The 18579-nt window shown below is 35.7% G+C and overlaps 1 protein-coding gene across 1 annotated transcript; it reads right to left on the bottom strand.

Moving 5' to 3' along the window:
* Positions 1–1113: 1113 nt before the first annotated feature.
* On the bottom strand, positions 1114–17098 carry LOC129746454 (protein takeout-like). Its single transcript, XM_055740104.1, has 4 exons — positions 16584–17098; positions 2517–2754; positions 2278–2411; positions 1114–2098 (listed from the first exon to the last, which is right to left on the bottom strand). Exons 1-4 carry the CDS (start codon positions 16651–16653, stop codon positions 1794–1796), a joined length of 747 nt encoding a protein of 248 aa, XP_055596079.1. The 5' UTR covers positions 16654–17098; the 3' UTR covers positions 1114–1793.
* Positions 17099–18579: the final 1481 nt, after the last annotated feature.

Below are 18579 nucleotides of genomic sequence, written 5' to 3'. Positions count from 1 at the left end.
ATGAGAAAATCAACAAGGAACCCTAGGCAACAGAAACAGAACGAAAAATCATCGTACATAGTTCACTAAGACGGCGCTCTTCTGTTGCATATTTTGAATCATTCGCGAGTAAATGCTAAACAGCGTCGTTACTGTGGTTGCATCGGTAACGATTGGAAATTTTGAAGTAATCTAAGCGATTAAGTTATCTAAGCAAGCCTACATAACAAGTTAAAAATTAAAAAGAATAAAAATGAGATTCATTTCATCCATCAAAAATTGTTTCTATTTTAAATATCTTCTTATAAAAATTCTTCGAAGTATGATAAAAGTAACTTTACTCTCAAGGGTCAATTTTGAAAACACATTGTATGCAGGATGAATAGGAGATAATGAGGAGGGTGAGGAGGAGTTTTGGAGTTTCCTCAAGAAAAATTTCGCCCCATACTCCAAAATGGATCCTGATCTTAAACCATTCCTCTACTAACACAACCCTTTCCTTGTATATTTAAATATAGATTTGCAAACGTTTAAACGGTTTCTATAGTTGGAGATATTGACTTATCTTTGTTTCTGATTTTTTCAAAATTAATGTTTGGAATATAAGAGGACAAAAGGTTTTTAATCCATCCTATGAAGTTTCCTACTTACAAACCTTCCTTCATTCCTCATTAACTAATAGGACTTGGCCGGCGCCGTCATTTTCAAAGGGAGAGCATGAGTTTTGTGCATTGTGAATGAACTGTTAGTCCCAAGCACCATTATTTTCACCCTAGCACAAAACGGAGCAGCGACCATTGGCGAGGTAGCGCTGAAATGAATAGTCAACTAAGCTAAACTAGACACAAAACTGCTAGGGGTTTCTTCATTCTATTGATCCTGTTGTTTTAGCCGTCAAACAGTGTTGAGGTTATCAGATGTTTTTCTAAATACCATTATTTCGAATATTTTCAAATTCGGTGCGGAGGTTAATTACCTTGCCAAAAAAAAAAAAAACACATAAGAGTGTCGGAAAATCATCACCAATTTCTCTCACCATTGAATGAATTTTCGGATTTTTTAAAGCAAAACAACCTCTTTCGTTTTGATTATTTAATGTTACATTTCCAGAGTAAACTCTACCCTAAAAAAAGACTTAATTCTACTTCACATTTCAGCGTCATCACTGGTACAGATTCGATATTTCTATTATCATTATATAGTTAATTCTGTTAACAAGTTTCAGTAAAAATCTGAACAAGATCGTACGAAAACAATCCGAAAAAGACACGTCACCGACACCGTCATATCCGGACGAAATCGGAAGGTTCAATCCAGTTAAAGCCACTTTTGGAATCTCAATCTGCTAGATTTCTCGATTAAGTTGTAGGATGGTATCTCAGATATGGTTAAAAATTGAATTCAATCAATTCTCTAGATAGATTCTAACTAACTTTTGCGAGATGGATCAGATTGTATCACCAAAACTTGAAACTTCGTTTGTAGGATTAAACCTGAACCGATTTCTATCACATTTCGCCAATTGCGTTGACTTATTTTGGGTTTGAACGTGTCCGCTTTCCTCAAGTTTTGTCTTATAGCTTATTTAAGGGAGGAGGAGAGGGGGGATTAATTATCATGACTATCACAAACGTTTGCTTCCGTTTGACGGTTTGAGGATGGGGATCGGAGGGTTAATTGAAACTAGAAAAGATTTCACCAGAAGAAGGTCACGCTACCTAGTGTTTGTTAAGTTTCAACAAATTTTTGGTTTAAAGTTTTCCCGACCGTAGAGCAGGAAAATAAAAGGAGTTGACTGGCAACACTGGACACATTTACTTGGCCGGGAAGATGTCGTCGAGGGTGGACGTCTGGAGAATTTCGTTGGCAGTGTTCTTGAAGGTTTCGGACAGCGATCGCTCAAGACCGGGCGTTAACTCATCCAGGAAGAGGCGCGAGTTTTCGTTGATGAATTGGTTGCCGACCTGGCTCAGAACCGGATCTCCGTTGAACAGGTCCTTCATGTCGAAGTGACCCTTCTCGATCTGGATCTTGACGGCAAGCCGCTTGACTCGCATATACTGTTTGCCGTCCTTCTCGTACAGCTCGTTGAACAACTTGACGCGGGCACGATTGTTTTCTGGAGAAGAAATAGAATGAAAAAAATCAATTCAAAACATCTTACCGCGATCGAGACAGTCAGAATCTAGATCTAATAATTGCATGCACAGTTAATTCCGACGCATGCTCAAATCGATCACCGTTAATGATTCATTAATCAACACGCAACCTCTCGTAAGCCCACTACTCGTAACTCACCGATAGTTCCCTTGAGATCTCCGACGCCGGCAATGTTCAACAGAAGCAGCTTGATCTTGAGGTCGTACTTTCCACGGAAGGAAAGCTTCGGCAGGTACACGTTGAAGTCGAAGGTCAGCTTGTCGAGGTTTACCCTGTAATTAAGTGGTAAGGCGAGAGTTAAGTCGTTGTAAGTAATTATGGAGCTCATTCTCTCTCCCTAGTCTCCAAGCACAGGTACACTTAGACTTTAGACTCACTTCAAATTGTCGATCTGGAAGTTGCTCGGGCCGCTGACGAGCAGGTCGCTGAAGGTGGCCTTAAATTCTGCCCCGCGGTCCATGTTGACGGTGGCCAGGGCAAGTGGTTCCAGCGGCGGGATGGTGAAGTCATCGCTGATCTTCCCGGTTGCTAGGAGGGGTCGCAGCGAGATCACCGAATCGGTGACGCACTTGTTCAGATTGGGATCGTTCCGGGAGCACACCTTTATGCTGGGAGCTGTAAAGGAAAAGAAAACACATCCTCATAAATATCAGTACACTCAATAAAGCTTTTCGATCAATGCAAAAAAAAACTCTTCTTCTAAAAACAAAATTCAACCCCCATGCACCACAAATGTAACCAAGTGATTAGTATTCCATACTGGTAATACTGTAATCACCTATTGACAATCTTAAACAGGTAATCATCAATAGTCCATTATTATGGAGGGATTATCGATCGTTTCCTCTTGATTATTTCTTGGAAATTTCTGGTACGATTGTGCATAGGAATTCTAACCGTTCGACAAACCACCTACGTCGAATTACACAATACAAAAGAACAAGAATGAAATCAACATAATGATTTTTTTAATTCTGCATTTTGAGTATAAATTTCAATTTTGCAAAATGCAAAAGCGATGAACCTTGATTTCATATTTTCTGTAAAAATAAAACTGTTGAATCGAAACACTATCGTAACTTGCTCAATCATAGTTTGAAAGCTAAAATTTTAAGAAATTAATGCAGAAATTAGTTCAATGGTTTTGTTGTAGCAGTTAACCTTCAGATGTGTCAGATTTTAATATTTTTTTATTTATAACAGCTTGTGTCAATAAGTTTGAGATATCCTCAATCGTTTTAAATTTTGGTTGTTCACTATTTATTGTATGTTATTTAAAAAATTTTAAAAGAAAAAAAGAAAGAAAATATTTTAAATTAAGACAAAATATCAAAGAAGCTTATATTAAGGGCTTTGGATGAGGGAATATTGTGATAAATGATAATAAGTCCTGTTTGCGAGTTTGCATAATAAATTTTGAGTTGAATCGTCTACCCCATATTACAAAATAAAACATACAATAAAACAACACACATAACTGGAACACGTACACTTTTGGCACGGAAATGAAATGTCCAGATCTAGTGAGACAAACAATTTCGCGATGTTGCGCCTTCACGGTATTCCTGAAACTTTGTGTTGAAAAATTGTTAACCATGAAGAGCTTGAATTTGACCTTTTTTTGACAAACAAATACCTAACGTTATAAATCATACTAAGCACTGGTTTACATTAAAAAATCATTCATTTACATTTTGATATAAACGAAGCATGCATTCTGAGGGCATCTGTTATTTTCATATAGATAGAAGAGTTGTACCAGGCGCACGCGTTTTTTCGTTTTTTACGAAAATGAAAAACGGGCGCGTCCGAACTCGGTTGGAAAAGTGCTGTGAAAGTGAAAGAGTTTGAAATTATCATTATGATATTGGTGAATTGGAAAAAGTGAGAAGATAATTGGTAAGGGCAAGAAAAAGTGAAATTGACGCAATTTGGTTGGTTAAAATAGCTCAGTTTTCGAAAAGGCCTAATCCTATAACAACTTATAAATAACTACTGAGACAGTCAAAGTTACTAACACTTTTGAAATAAGTTTTTGCACTTCTTGAACGATTATTGGGGTCAGAGGACGCATCGGTTATGTCCAGTCAAATAGGAATATTCTTGATGATTAGTTCTAATTGTAGCCATCCCAAAGCGGGTTACTTCTCAATTTAAGATTTTTTTTTTAATAATGCAACATGACGAATGTGTTAAGAAAGTTTATAAGCGATTTTCTTGTAACATGCAAAATAACTCACGAAGTGGAAAAGAGTAGGCGTGTGCTGAAGCGTCAACACGCGTTTTTTCTTCGTGCTGCGGAAAATGTTCTCAAATAGAAAGAAATTGATTGGATTTTTTAAAGTTTAAAGCTCAAAAGAGGAATATTGTTGTGGAAATTTTTTTGATCATTAATTGCAGTGAACCGACCCGAGTGTTGTGAATATCTGTTTTGTCTTACAAGAACCGGTGTCAATTTTATGTCTGAACGAGATCTAGATTTTTGAAGGAGTTTTTTTTTCGACCTCGCAATGTCCTCATTTGTTTTCGTGAAAATACAATAATCCTTATCTGTTTTCGAGTTTCTTTTTCGAAATATGTGTAAGGATAGCAGTGACGATTGTGCTATACAAAATATCAGCAGAAGAAAAGAAATCCCGAAAAATGATTCATAAACACTTGCTGGATAATCAAGCAACAGTGACTGGAAGGTGCAGGGATGATCGCCATTAGTACAACAGGACCATCAAATATAAATCTGCCTCCTTCTCTCATCGCCTATCAATGAACTTTGGTGAGATTGTTTCATTTTATTTTAATTATATTTATAGATATTTCGTCAATCCTATTTGCCATGTAGGATTTTCCACTTAAACATCCTTTCCCATTCCTTTCTGAAACAGCTTTATGGGTCGTATGAGTTCTCTGCACATAAAGAGTTATTTTTGCTGTTTCAGATAATCCCTTCTATGATTACATTAACTTGTCACGGTGTGCATGATGGTACCACACTGATATTCAAGAGCAGCACTTGCAATGAATATTGAATCCAGATACTCATTTTGGCATCTTGCGTTGCTCTTGATTATCAGTTGTTCCTCGTGTATCAGCCAATGCAAGATGTGTGTAGTCACCCTATGCTATGCTATGCTATGCTACATGCAAAACAACTCATACGGCGTATTCAAAACTGACAAAACTTTTGTTTTTCTAAGGTTTGTTTTGGCAGCCCTTTTTTGTATTTTTGGAGACAACTGGCGGCCCAGACAAAAAACTATAATTGTTTAAAAAAGGTCGTGTGAGAACTTCAAAGTGTTCTCCACCAAGTTACTAGTGATCATCAAAACCCGCTCCCCGAGAACCATCAGACCAAACAAAGTTGGCCCCACTAGTCCATCGAGCGTAGGAGCCCCTGAATAAAAATTTAGCCGGTAAGTCTAATCAGATTATCTCAAGTGTATTAAAACCAGTTTATAAAATAGTCAATGTTCATTTAAATTGACAGTTGATCTGTTTTATGTTTTATGTATGTATGTTCAAAGAGGACTGCGAGGCTTAGAAAGATTTGTTTTTCTGGTGAATATGATCAACCTTTCCGAAAAAAAAACTGATCACAACCGTCGAAATAGGGTTTGTTTCTTATTTTTCATTTAAGGTCGATCTTGCCTGAGCACACCCTGTGAGCTTGAAAATGTATAAACAAACATCCTGATGAAAAGGAGAGTGCGTTTTATTAACCATCAATTTTGTTAAAAAAAAACTCACGGATAGAAAATGTACACTGGCTATGTTTTTTTCAAAGTTGCGGAACCTCGTACTTGTGGCATCCTGGATATGCCTCTGACTCTCTTAAGTAGATTCCATCCACGACATTAGCGATAGCAGTTGCCAGCATAACATAAAGTATCTAGTTATCGATATTTCCATTTGTGCTTAGTCTATAATGAACCCTGAGAATGGGCCGTTCTGAGACTTCACAGCAGCGTTGTCAGATCTACGGATTTCAAGCATTTCTACGGAGCTCTGAATCGATGCTCAGAATCTATGGACTTTCAGCATTTCCTACGGAATTTCTACGGATTATCGAAAAAATTAACGGGATTCTGCGGAAAAACGAAAATTTTACCTGACGACCAAAAAAAAAAGGTCATCAAGTTTCATTTTGCCAAAATCAGTACATTTTTGATTTTTCGTCAAATCCAAATCCGGTCTTGAGCGGTTTGCAATCTGGCAAAGCTGCCTCACAGTATTTGCCCAATTTTAATGGATATAGGCAATCTCGACGATAGTGCTCCGTTTCGGCTAGAGATTATGAGATTAGAATTAGCAGCTCGGAGCAGCTCGCTCAAATCAATGATCGGCTCGTTTTTGAACCAACCGTGGTTCAATTTTTTAAAAGCCACAGTTCGTTCGCTCTTTTTGAAAAACCGGTTGAAATGAGCGGCTTTTGAGCTGTCGCGCATCACTAGTTTCGGCAATGAAATGTGAAAGTTTTTTTTTAAATGAAATTGATTGCATTTCAACAAAATCATCTGGCACCTCGGCCTATGATACTGACAGCAAAAACACGGGTTTAAAATGGACGACCATTCAAATTCATACGAACTCAAAACTTTTTTGTACTGGGCTCGTTGTCTATTCTCTGCGTTGATATTATTGAAACTTGATTTAAAAGAAAGTAGGTAGGATAAAATATCTAGTTTTCTACTAATTTAGCTTGTTTTCCGAAAAAATGTTTCAAATAGCTCATTAAATTGTATTTTTCTGCTCAAAGATTATTGGTTTTTGGCTACAACATATTTTCTTCATTCTCGACATTTTCACGGTCAAAAGTCAAAACAATAAATTTTCAGTCAATTTTCACAAAACCCTATCGGTAATCTAGATTTTTATGTGAATCACCAGGGTTAGTTTTTGCCTGTTTACAATATCTGTTCCAAATAGAAAAATAAAATTAAAAATGATTTCTAATGATGAAAAAACTCAAATAACAATGCATTTTCTCTTAATCGGTTCAAAAAGCATTCTTTCGAGATTTTTTTTTTCATATTTTCCTTTCATTATTTTAGCACTTAAATTGAAATAAGAATCAAACTAAATTTTTAGACATTGGTTTTTTAGTTTGAGCTACAGAATCTTTATCTTGATTTATTTATTTATCATTATATAATAGAAATAGCTCATATGAAATAGATTGGAATGATTGGATCCGTCTAACATACGCGTAAGAACCCTCATCATTTGCATCAACAGGTTACAATTTAAATCTAAACGATACATCATGGCATGAATCAAAAGATTTGGTTTGGTTCATATCTGCATTGATAACAGAACCAAAAAAACTCATGTTATACCTACAATAATAGCCGGAGCTTAGTTTTTCCTGGAAAAAAGGTGTTAAGTGAGGCAAGTCAAGCTAAACATTTTTACATCGCAATTGAAATTCGATCTTGACCCTTAAAAATGACCATACAAATGCGATCGGAAATATCAACGCTCACCCTTACAGTGGCCTGATCGAAACCGATCGAAGTCAATCGACAGTTTTGCAGCAGGCACCTGATCAGAATATTAATTTGGGAGTAGCTATTGACGAAGATCTGTTCAAGAAACTGGCACACTTAACCGAACGCTTGCAGCCTCTAATCCGGAGGAACTGTAAGAAGTTTCGCGCGTTCTATTTCAAGCGGCTTCAACTTAGGTGTGTGTAATAACCGTGAAACGGGCACGTGCTTAAAATTACCGATGATGTGCACCCCGGCTAGTGACCATTATCAAGGAGTATCGGTCTTATGACAGTTTACTACCGAGAGTAGCTTTAGCTAGGTAATCAGTAGCTTCACGCCTTTACTTTTTCTTACGCAAATCTTTGATTAGAAAAAGTTCAGGTTGTCATTTTCCTATCAATGATTGTCAATTTGCACACCCTAAATTAGCATCTGTGTTTCGTTTTAAATTGGCTTGAATTGTGTAACTTTCGATAAGAATAGATCACGTGGTTCTCCACGCGCTTTTACCCGGTTGTTAGTTCCCGATGGAATTTTTGTCCGGTGGATGTAGATCATAATTTGAAGTTGATGATAAAGGGTTGAGCTCACTCAGTAGATTAACTAGGAAATTATTTTACAACACGATTTTAACCGTGTAATTATAATGACATTAAACAAAAATGTTTATCACAAGTGTGATAGTGAATGATGATAAATAGTTTTTATCAATCATTCCAAATTTTACATTCATCTTTAATTTTCTCCACTTTCAACAATCATAAGTCATATGTGAGCTCAAACATGAACGGTTCATCGGAAAAATCATTGCCGTAGATTACATGTATTCATATAAAGTGGGGAAAAATTTGTTGCTGGTAGAGTATAAGCTTATCATTGTAAGAAAATTATCGAAACACTTAAGTCAGCCAAATAAGCAGGTGGCATGCTCGTGCTGGAAAATGCCAGATGAGATTGAACGACGTTAAGTGGAAATTCAGTTATGTCAACTGATTTCCATTCAGCTGTCTGGATTTTCTTTTCCTGCGCATTACTTATGTATGCAGCGAATCAGACGATTGTTAAGTAACAAACATTCGCTTTCCGTCGTTTAATATTAATAAGCGGAACTGAAACATTACGATTTAAAATATTTCGGTGTAGGTTTCATTAATTCATCATACAGTCAAATTAAAGTTTACACTTGCGATCAAAATTATCAAATTCATGTATCTCTTTTGACATAAGGTACATCAACTCAAAATATTTTGATGAATTGTAGTATTTTTGATTCATTACTGGTGAATTTTTCATAAACAAAACATTTAATATAATACATTTAAGCAAAGTGGTAGTGAAAGTCAATTTTCGCATGGACAAAATAAGTTTGTACTCTCAAAAGCATTTACAGATCGCTTTTTCTCTGCATTGAAAACTTGTTTCGTTTTCTTATAAGTCTAAAATAAGCGTGCCAGATTGCCCGGTTTTATCCGGGTTTGCCCGGATATTTGATGCAAAATTTCGAGAAAGTCCGGTCCGGTCCGGTTGCCCGGATATCGTGAAAAAAGTCCGGACATTGCCCGGATTTTTTAACAATTTTCAAAAAGAAACCAAAAAAAAAATCAAAGTTTTTGAGTAAAATCGATTATCGGTATGGAAATTTTCAACGGTTGTTTCAAATAATTTCGCTGATTTACTTTTATAAACCTTTAAAATTTAAGTGTTTCAAAAAGTTGTTGGAAGTCTGCAATTACATTAATAAAATATTAATTTCGATTTTTTTTTTTGCACTTTTACTTTGCTTTTATATATAATAACACCTAAATTTTGTCCGGTTTTTGCCCGGTTTTTGGATTTGAAAAATTGAAATCTATGCCCGGATTTTGCCAGGTTTTTTTGAAAAAATGCCCGGAATTGCTAGGCCCGGATGGTAGTGAAAAAAATTCTGGCAACCTTAGTCTAAAAGGATTCAATTCCTTGCAAAACCTGTCGGAGCTAACGGTTTTATTGTCTGTTTATACTTTTTAAGGCACGATTGAATCAGATAAGGTGGTGAAAATGCAAGTTTCCGTAGAAACCTAAGTTACCAAAAGTCACATAACTACTTTATTTTGAAGTTCACATTTGGTTGAATAAAAGGTACTCGGTAGAGTTTCTCTCGAGTGCCTTTTATCGAACTTCGAACGAACATTGAAGTATTATAAAACATTTATGTACGTTCTAAGAGCTTATAAACGATAAAAGTACATTTGTGACAATTGTGCTTTTTGATGAACTTTCTATGAACCGTTTTGGTTCGATGAGGAACTGTTCACGAACTTGTTGGTTCCCTGAGGGACTGAAATGAAACTTCTCAGTGAATAATTCTGAATATTTTTAAATGAGATTATGGAATGAAATTCGCGTTTGCTTTAAAAAGATTTTTTTTATCACTGTTGCTGGAAATAAGGAAACATATTGTAGAAAAAAACTGAATAAAAAATTTACGTTATTTTAAATAATATCGCGAATTTTTGCTTGTATTAAAATTGTATTGAATATTCGTTTAATATGAGTATATGAGTTTATCCAAATTTACTTTACAAATTTACTTTACTGTACATAACAGCTTTTATCTTGAGATTCAGAAATAAGAAAGAATACAACAATACCACAAAGGTACAGTCTAGAAAACTGTGAATGAGAATCAGAAATTAGGATTCGGATTTTACGTCTAAAACGCGTGACTTACTAACAAACAGAAGTTTGTCAGAATGCATTGCAACTGAATGAGAAAGTGACCCAAAACATCTAGTAGATGAACCTGAGATCTAGAATCCGGATTCAATGATTTACTAAACCTCGACAGAGAATCAGCAATCCAGCTAGTCTTGCAGAAAGTTGTGAAGCCTGACTTAGACTGTTTAATCAAAACCACACGTAAACAAGCAAAATAAAATGAATTGTTATTGATGTAAAAGTTCAATGTGAAACTATTAAACTGTTATCTACAAATAAATTCTATGAAATTACAGATTCTTCTGTAAAGGACCAAAACTTTAATTCAATATACACAAAAAAGCAACAAATCTGAAATAGAAATTATAAAAAATCTGATTTTTCAGAGTGGAAAACTTAAAGAAAGTGTTTGGAGCAGCGTCCTCTCGAAAAATTTGAAGTTGAAAAGTGCAGTGACCGCTAATTAAACACAACTTGAGAACAAATTTCAACTTGAGAACATAATTGTACCTAATTATTTAAAAAAAAAATGTCTTTAAATTATACATCAGGATCCTTCTCAAATTGATCAGACAGAATCACCAACGTAGCAAAATCACCAAAATTGATCTCAATCGAAACAACTCCTATAGGGTTAAAATTTAAAAATTTAAAAATAGAATTTTGAGAACAAAACCATCAAAAAGTTCAGTTGTTTACGCCAAAAGCTTTATAAAATGTAAATTTAAAAAAAATTCTTACAAGCTTCAGTCATTATAAATGCTTTGAATTTTACAGTTTTCCCTGAATTCGCAATAACAGAAACAATTCGTTTTCCCAGCCGTGTTAAAACACAGCTATCATCACCCTTTTGTTAGTTCCATAAGAAAGAACCAGAAAGCAGTGGGCGCTGCTTGTCAAAAAGTTTTGCTGCAAATCGCTAATGAGCAAAGCAACCTTTGAAAATAACAACTTGTTTGCGCTTGATTTCACTTTTGTACTAATTACAAATGTAAGTTATGATTTACATAATCAATAAAAGCATTTCTAGAGTAGTTCAAAGCGATTCCTGTTATCAAGTATTAGGCTAGCGATCAATAGTGTCCAAGTTTTTAAACTTTTTAATTATCTTTTATGTCGATGATCGTGTTGGGTATAAACTGCGTCTTGACTATTCCAAACAAAAGCATTTAGATATCATTCAGTTTAAGCTGGTTGGCCTTTTTCCTGTTTCAGGCTTTTCAATTCCCCATTTTTTGATTTTACTAAAAAAATTCACGATTTAAATTAATAATTATGATTTGTTGATATTTTAAATCTACTTACAATCTGAGACTTTAAGCACAGATGAACAAATGTACTAGCTCAAACAAAATATCCTCAGAAACTTGTGTAAAATTTCACGTGCTCTCGTCGTTAAAAATTGACAAAAACAGTGCCATTTGCTTGGTTTGATAGACAATCAAAAGGTTCTTTCATTGCAGTAGTTCATTGCAGTTTATGCAATATTGTCGCGAAAATACATCGGGCTGCGGCTGCGACACAGCATTTCTTTTAAATGTCTCCCTTCGAACTCAACACATAAATATTACGCAGACTTTAGACGTTGCTTTTTTTCGTCCCATGAAGCCAATATGAAGCGAGATAAGTGCTTCGGACTTATAAAGAAAAAAAGCATGTCTTCAGCGAAAACTCTACAGAAGCCACATTTCTCAGCACTGTTAAAGGCCTTGATGGAAAGACTAGAGAAAAAATAGAAAAAAAGCTAGAATTTTGGTTTTGAAAAGTGGTATCTTTGCAACAAGTGTGGAACCACTACTAAGATCAATTTCGTATGCACCGAATTGGACTGGAAAAAATGAAAATACCTTCCAAGATTTTATCAACACAAAACGAGCTGTTTGAGCCAGTCTGTAACGAACGCTCGTCGCCTATGGTAGCTTTTATTTTTTCTTCCGCGGGTGTTTGAAGTTATGACATTGATGATGGTGTTTGGTTCGATGCAGATTTGAATTCCTATTTAGTACACCAAGTTGTAGTAATGTGAAATTTTTGTAAAGTGACGGAGTTTTTGTTGGGGAGGATAGTGTTTGAGTTCTTTGCAGTGATTTTGTGTTCGATCTGTGGTGCGCTTCCATGGAGTGGAGAAGACGGGGCTTTATCGTACGCAGAAGTCGGGCTTCGCCCTGGGGTTCATGCGTACATGTGTGTGTGGCAACGAAGAGCTGAATGGGCAAAGTCAGGGCCTACTGTGTAGTTCGGAATTTCGAATTAAATCTTTGAAAATTAAATTGGTGGGCAGTTGTTACGTGTTTCATGTGGGGTATTGTTGGTGCGAGTGGAATATCATGATGATTAGTGATGGATCCTAAGCATAAAATTTTCCTTATAAACGAAGGATGTGTTTCCAGTTTTATGGTCTCGGGAGAGAAAATTATTTTGATTGTGCAGTGCGTTCTGATTGTCGTTTAAAGGGATTTAAAGGGGATCAGTGATAAGGTGAATGTGCTTGGGCGGGCTGGTAATAAATGCATTAAGTTGATGTGTTGGATTTGATATGACGATGATACAAATGATAAAAAAATTCCTATGAAGGTTTTGAAATCGGAAATAAGTTTATTTAATTAAAGAATTTTTATGATGAACATATGTTTCCTTCCAAAATTTACATTTTTTAATTCAAATTTTTAAATCCATCGCAACTTTATGATTTGACAGTGTTTAAATAAAAGAGGTGGAATAGAAAGATCAAATATAACAAAATATGTGTTTCATCAATTGGTTATCGATTTAAATAATTTTTTTTTTTTAATCAAAATGTAAATGTGAAATATGGTATTCCACTAGTTTTACAAGGATCTTAACGTAGGGAATCTGTTCAATTAAACCTAAATATTTTATTCCAATCGAGATGCAATCATAATAATGTTTTATTTCATTTTCAGGTAAACCAACGGTAATTTTTTATTCATTTAGTTATATTTCCATAAGCGTTTATTAAGAAGTAGCTTCTGCTTCACTCCCACTTGTTATAACTGTATAATAATTAAATAGATTTTTTCACCTATTGCTGATTTTTTCATTTTATTTTTATTAAGTATATAGACAATTTATCGTTTTATTTGATCATTGTATTCAATATTGTTATATATTTTCTAGAGAGAATGCATCTGGGGATAACCTGAAGAAACTTTTACAAGCGGAGTGATAGCCAACCATTGTAGGTTTCTGAAGGTTGGATGCCTTCTCTCGACGAACCATCGGCCGTGGAAGCCTTTGGGCCAACCACACAGACATAGGCAGGACCTTGCTACCGATGGGGGGCCCATACATACATACATACATACATACAAAACGAGCTGTTTGAGCCGGAACCAGCATTATAGCCGAGAAAATTGCAATCAGTGATAGAAAAAACAATAAAACCAAAGAAAAAACGAAAATCCAAATAATTATGAACGTTTTTCAACTACCAGCCTTTTTATAAGATTATGGTAAATTCCAATAACATTTATTTTTCAAAAAAATTGTTTTTTTTAATAAAAAATTTAGCAAGGACCAGCGTGAGAGAACATTAAAAAGGGCCATCCATTTACCACGATAACAAATTATAACAGGAAGCACATGTTTACCAGCAATTAATATAAAAATACAACGGCACAATATGGCATAGAGAACGTAAAATAATCTTATCTGCTCCTGTTGAATGAATAACCTCGGTTGAAGTGAAGGAACTGACTATTTAATATGTATTGATCATCATTACATGAAACTGTAAGCCAAAATTCATGACAGATAAAATTTTTACTCTCTACGGGATCATTCTTCATTTAAACACATGTATTTTTTTTAAATTTTTGGTAACACATTTTTTTCAAACAGACAACTATTACAAACGTGGCCCCTAGCCATCCCCACTAAGGGGTAAGAATGGGCCAATTTTATTTGTCTTATAATTTTTTCAAAAAACAATATTTTTCAACCAAATTTTGTGTAGTTGTACTTGTACATATACTATTTTAGAACAAATCTACTTTTATTTATTTTCTAAACAAGCTCAATTACAATAGTTACCTCATACTCGTTACCAGTACCTCATACTCGCAAGGGCGCACTTGTATATTTCTCAAACATAAATAAATAAACATTGTAGTCGAAAAGACTGCTGCAATTTATTAAATTTTTTGCGTTAGTAAACTTATCTGGTTTATGTTACCTCCATTTTTTTTACTATAGGAGCTAACTAACAACTTAAGACAAGCAAGGTTGCCGAAAAAAATTCTGTGTTTTTGCCAAAAAAAATCTGATTTTCTGTGATTCAACCCAGAAATTCTGTGATGGTTTTCTGTGATGGAGAAGGCATTAATTTAATTGAAAATTCATGTAATGTTGGTTTTTTTTTTACAATTTACTTGAGAAAAATAAATTAAAATAAACTATATTATCATGATATTTCAAACGAATGAATATTTTTAAAATAATATAATTATTGACAAATGTACAAAATTCAAAAAATCTGTGAAATCTGTGAATATTTCCAAAATTCTAAGTACTGTGACACAGAATGTGCGATGAAAATTTGCTCAAAATTCTGTGGAATTATAGATTTTTCTGTGATTTCGGCAACCCTGAAGGCAAGCCAGGAGAACCAGTTATTTTATCCAGTTGGATTTTAAATTTAAGATCCCTCGCAGCAATACCGATTCAAGGCTTCTTTAAGCGGGTATTTTCACGAATCATATTTGTTTCTATATAGTGCTTAATGCTTGTTAGAAGCAATTAGAATAACTGCTTTAAGCTAAAAATATTTTCATTATGCAAATCGCAAATTTGTGTCGAAACTTCAACATCAATTTACTCGATACTAGTCGAATAGTAATACGACCCATTCAAAACTGACATGATTTTTGTAATTTTGTGTTGTTCACTGTGCCCTTTCTTTTAGACAGTTCTCTCCAATGTCCTTGGAGAAATCTGGTGGCGTAACAAAAAAACATCAAATTGTTTCAAAATGGCCGCTTTTACTTAACACACTTTTCCTGGCTAAGTTGTACATTTGTTTATCCGTGCTTAAAGATAATTTTCAAACTTTTTTGAAGATAGCAAATCGTTCCTTAGTAAAAAAAAATGTTTTTAAAGCCTTTTTTGGTTGTCACGGGAAGATAAATAAAAACGAAAAAAACAGAAGGCTATCATTATGAAAATTAAGTGTCCTGTCTGTTTGTTAACTCAGTAAAGTTTTGACCAGTAAAAAAACAACGCCCCAACGCCTCGATGCTATAGATACTTCTTCCCTCCTCTTTCGAGAATAAGAACGTTGAGTATCGTATCCTGTAATAAAATACTTATTGTATTAACTGTGTGATAAGGTTTTTACGTTTACAAAATCTTTTTTCTACATAGGGAAGATTAGCGTTTTCTGCCGTAGAATCTCGCAGCGAATTCAAATGGATGAAGTCAACAGAATGATAGAGCTACAGCTTTGGCCTATTGATAAGGTGTCGGAGAGATAATCAGAAGACTCGAGTTCGACTCCGGATCGAGGCGATTTTTTTTTTTCATTTACCATTCTTGATCCATGCATTTTGCCTTAAACGGTGATTCGAAGATCCATCAAACAAAGCAATAACAACACACACACTCATACTTTATTTTGGTTCATTCATGACACTTTACCATTTTGTGGCATTCGTGTCTAAGCAAAACTCATACATGATGTTTCTGGTGCTTTGTTTGGCGGATGATGCAAATGTATAAATTTGAAAATGATCGAGTTCTAGTGAATTACGAAAATAAAACAAAAAAAACTTCATGTTTTCGAATGCTCTAAACAGTTTGATTGAATACGAGAATTATCTGCTACTTTCACTTAAAAAACAAGCCATACATTGAGCACAAATCATCAAATGGCTCTTGAAAACTTCAGAAAGCCGTTTCCAAAATAGAATTAAAGTAAGTATATTTATAACACTTCCATATTCAGGCGTACGAAGTGGGATCTCCAAATTCAACATCAAACAGGCAATAACAGGTCCAAATACCTCATCCGAATCCGTTTTTTTGTTACTTTTAATATTCAGGTTAAATTTATTGAAATATAGGTATATATTTTTTGTTCTACCTTTTCATTCATAAATTCATCGCAAAATTTGTAAAATGATGTAAAGGATCCAATTTTAGGGTATTGAATATTTTAAAAAATTTCAAATTTTGAAATTTCAAAGCTCAAAACAAGTCTTTAAAAGAAATATTTATTTTTCTGCTCCAAGATAATATACTTACGTAATGCACTGAATGTGCTATCTATCCTGAGGATAACAACGAAAATCAGAAAGGCGGTGATTGATTTCATTGTTAAATCTTTTCTAAGCGATTTATCACGTTTCTTTTCTTTCTTTTCAGTGAATTTAATCGTTCCTGCAACTTTCACGATCAATTACAGTTGACCATGAACTTGAACTGGGTTGGTCTTCCGGTGTATCTCTCGCACTTAAACACTGAGAAATTTCAAATGTGCACTTCCTGCTCGAAAGGGTTCGACAGCTGTGGGCTTCACTTTCTTCGAACCGGTTTATCGCTATCCTTGGCAAAGGTTAATTAACTTCTTCTTTCAGCACCTCTTCACCTGAGCACAGATTATGCTATGTCGTCTCGAGAGAACAATCTTCACTTTTCACAAACAGACACCGAAAGGTCCTTTCTTCAGGATCGATGTTCTTTTATTTTTCTGGACTGGACAGGTTTCCTCAACCGCCACTTCTTCGAGATTTCAAATATTCTTGGCCGACAAACCGACGAACGCTGACTGTTTGCAAGATTGTGCAACCGGGCATCTTTTATAAGAATGGGGGGAATGCCGCCGCCACGCGACACAGGCGTCGCAAAGCGCAAGGCGTCGCCGTTAGGTTCCCGAGACGCCTGCTGCGCGACGCACTCCAAACAGCAAAAATAAAAATAAACAAAACCACACCGGGGGATGAAAGCTAGAGCTACCAGTGTGTCTGCCTCGATGCCGGCATACGCCATAAATCGCGCGCCGCCCCGATTGAGAGGAAAAAAATCAAGCTCAACGACATATCATAAACGACGCTGTTCCCAAACAAGATCCGCTCTAAAAACAAGAATTCAACAGCATCCCACTGTTCCAGTGAGTAAAATCAAGTCATTTTGTTACTTTTCTCCAGGACTATTAAAAAAATCAAAAATTTAAAAATAAACTTCAAGTTGAATAAGCCTTGAGGGGCCTTAGAAGCTTCTTGAAGCTTCAATACATTGTTTGTATTGAAGAGGAATTGAGTCCGCAGCCAATCAGAACTGGTGTGTGCCTCAAACAGAATTATATTTTGGTGGTGCAAGCTAAAAATAAGCGCTATAAATCCGGATCCGGACAACCGAAGTCAAAGGAGCCAGGCGAGGGTGTCTGGCTCGAGTGGTGACAATCAATTGCTTTCGAGTGTGCAACCTGTTCGTTTGGCTCATGTTAAGGACTGTATGATCAGACGCTCTTCGTTTCTTGTGGCGCGTGTGCCCTCAAGATGATTTTGTTGAACTGTTTACTCATGTTACGCGTTATGGTGTCAGCGGTCCTCAGCGTGTTGAAATCTTGTTAACGAGACTTTTAATTCCAAAAATTAAGGTCCTTTAAGCGTATTAGAAATAACAATAGCGTTCATGAAAGAATGAAATCTGGCGCAGTCATGAATATCCTTCCAATGTTAACACGCTGCCATTTCTATCGCAGTTTATAAGGTTTCATGACATTTTCACACAAGCTCGATCCCTTATCGGATGGCGAATGATAGTTAATGCGGAAAAACGAGGCCCTCTAGACGTCATATCATCTCAGCTCTTATTCACAACTCCTATCTCAACCTCCCCGTGGTGCCGGCTGGGATGCAAGTAACCTTAGCGGAGATCAGGTACCCAACCCCGGTTGACGCCTTGGTCGCATGATGACTGAAAAGGTGGTCCGTTCTCCAGGTCAGGAGCGGCGTGCTACATCAACCGAGCGCCTGTTCTCCAAATCAAAGGCAGTTCAAACAGCGTCTGTCTCGCAGCGAGCGGCTGAATTTATGAAATCCAAAATAGCAGCCCCATCGTGGGATGGATAATTTAAGCTTTACTCTGACATAAGAGGAAAACACGCTTCTCGGGAACGAAGAGTTGGTTTCCTGTTAAGCCCGGAGGTCCATACAGCCCTCATAAGATGGGAACCGATAAACGAAAGAATAAGCGTATCCAGATTTAGAACACGGGTTGGAAACCTTAGACGTTGCCG

The sequence above is a fragment of the Uranotaenia lowii genome, chromosome 2 (genome assembly GCF_029784155.1).
Source record: "Uranotaenia lowii strain MFRU-FL chromosome 2, ASM2978415v1, whole genome shotgun sequence".
Taxonomy (NCBI): Eukaryota; Metazoa; Arthropoda; class Insecta; order Diptera; family Culicidae; genus Uranotaenia; species Uranotaenia lowii.
Note: the sequence above shows the minus strand (reverse complement) of the source record. Positions and strands in the feature narration are given on the sequence as shown.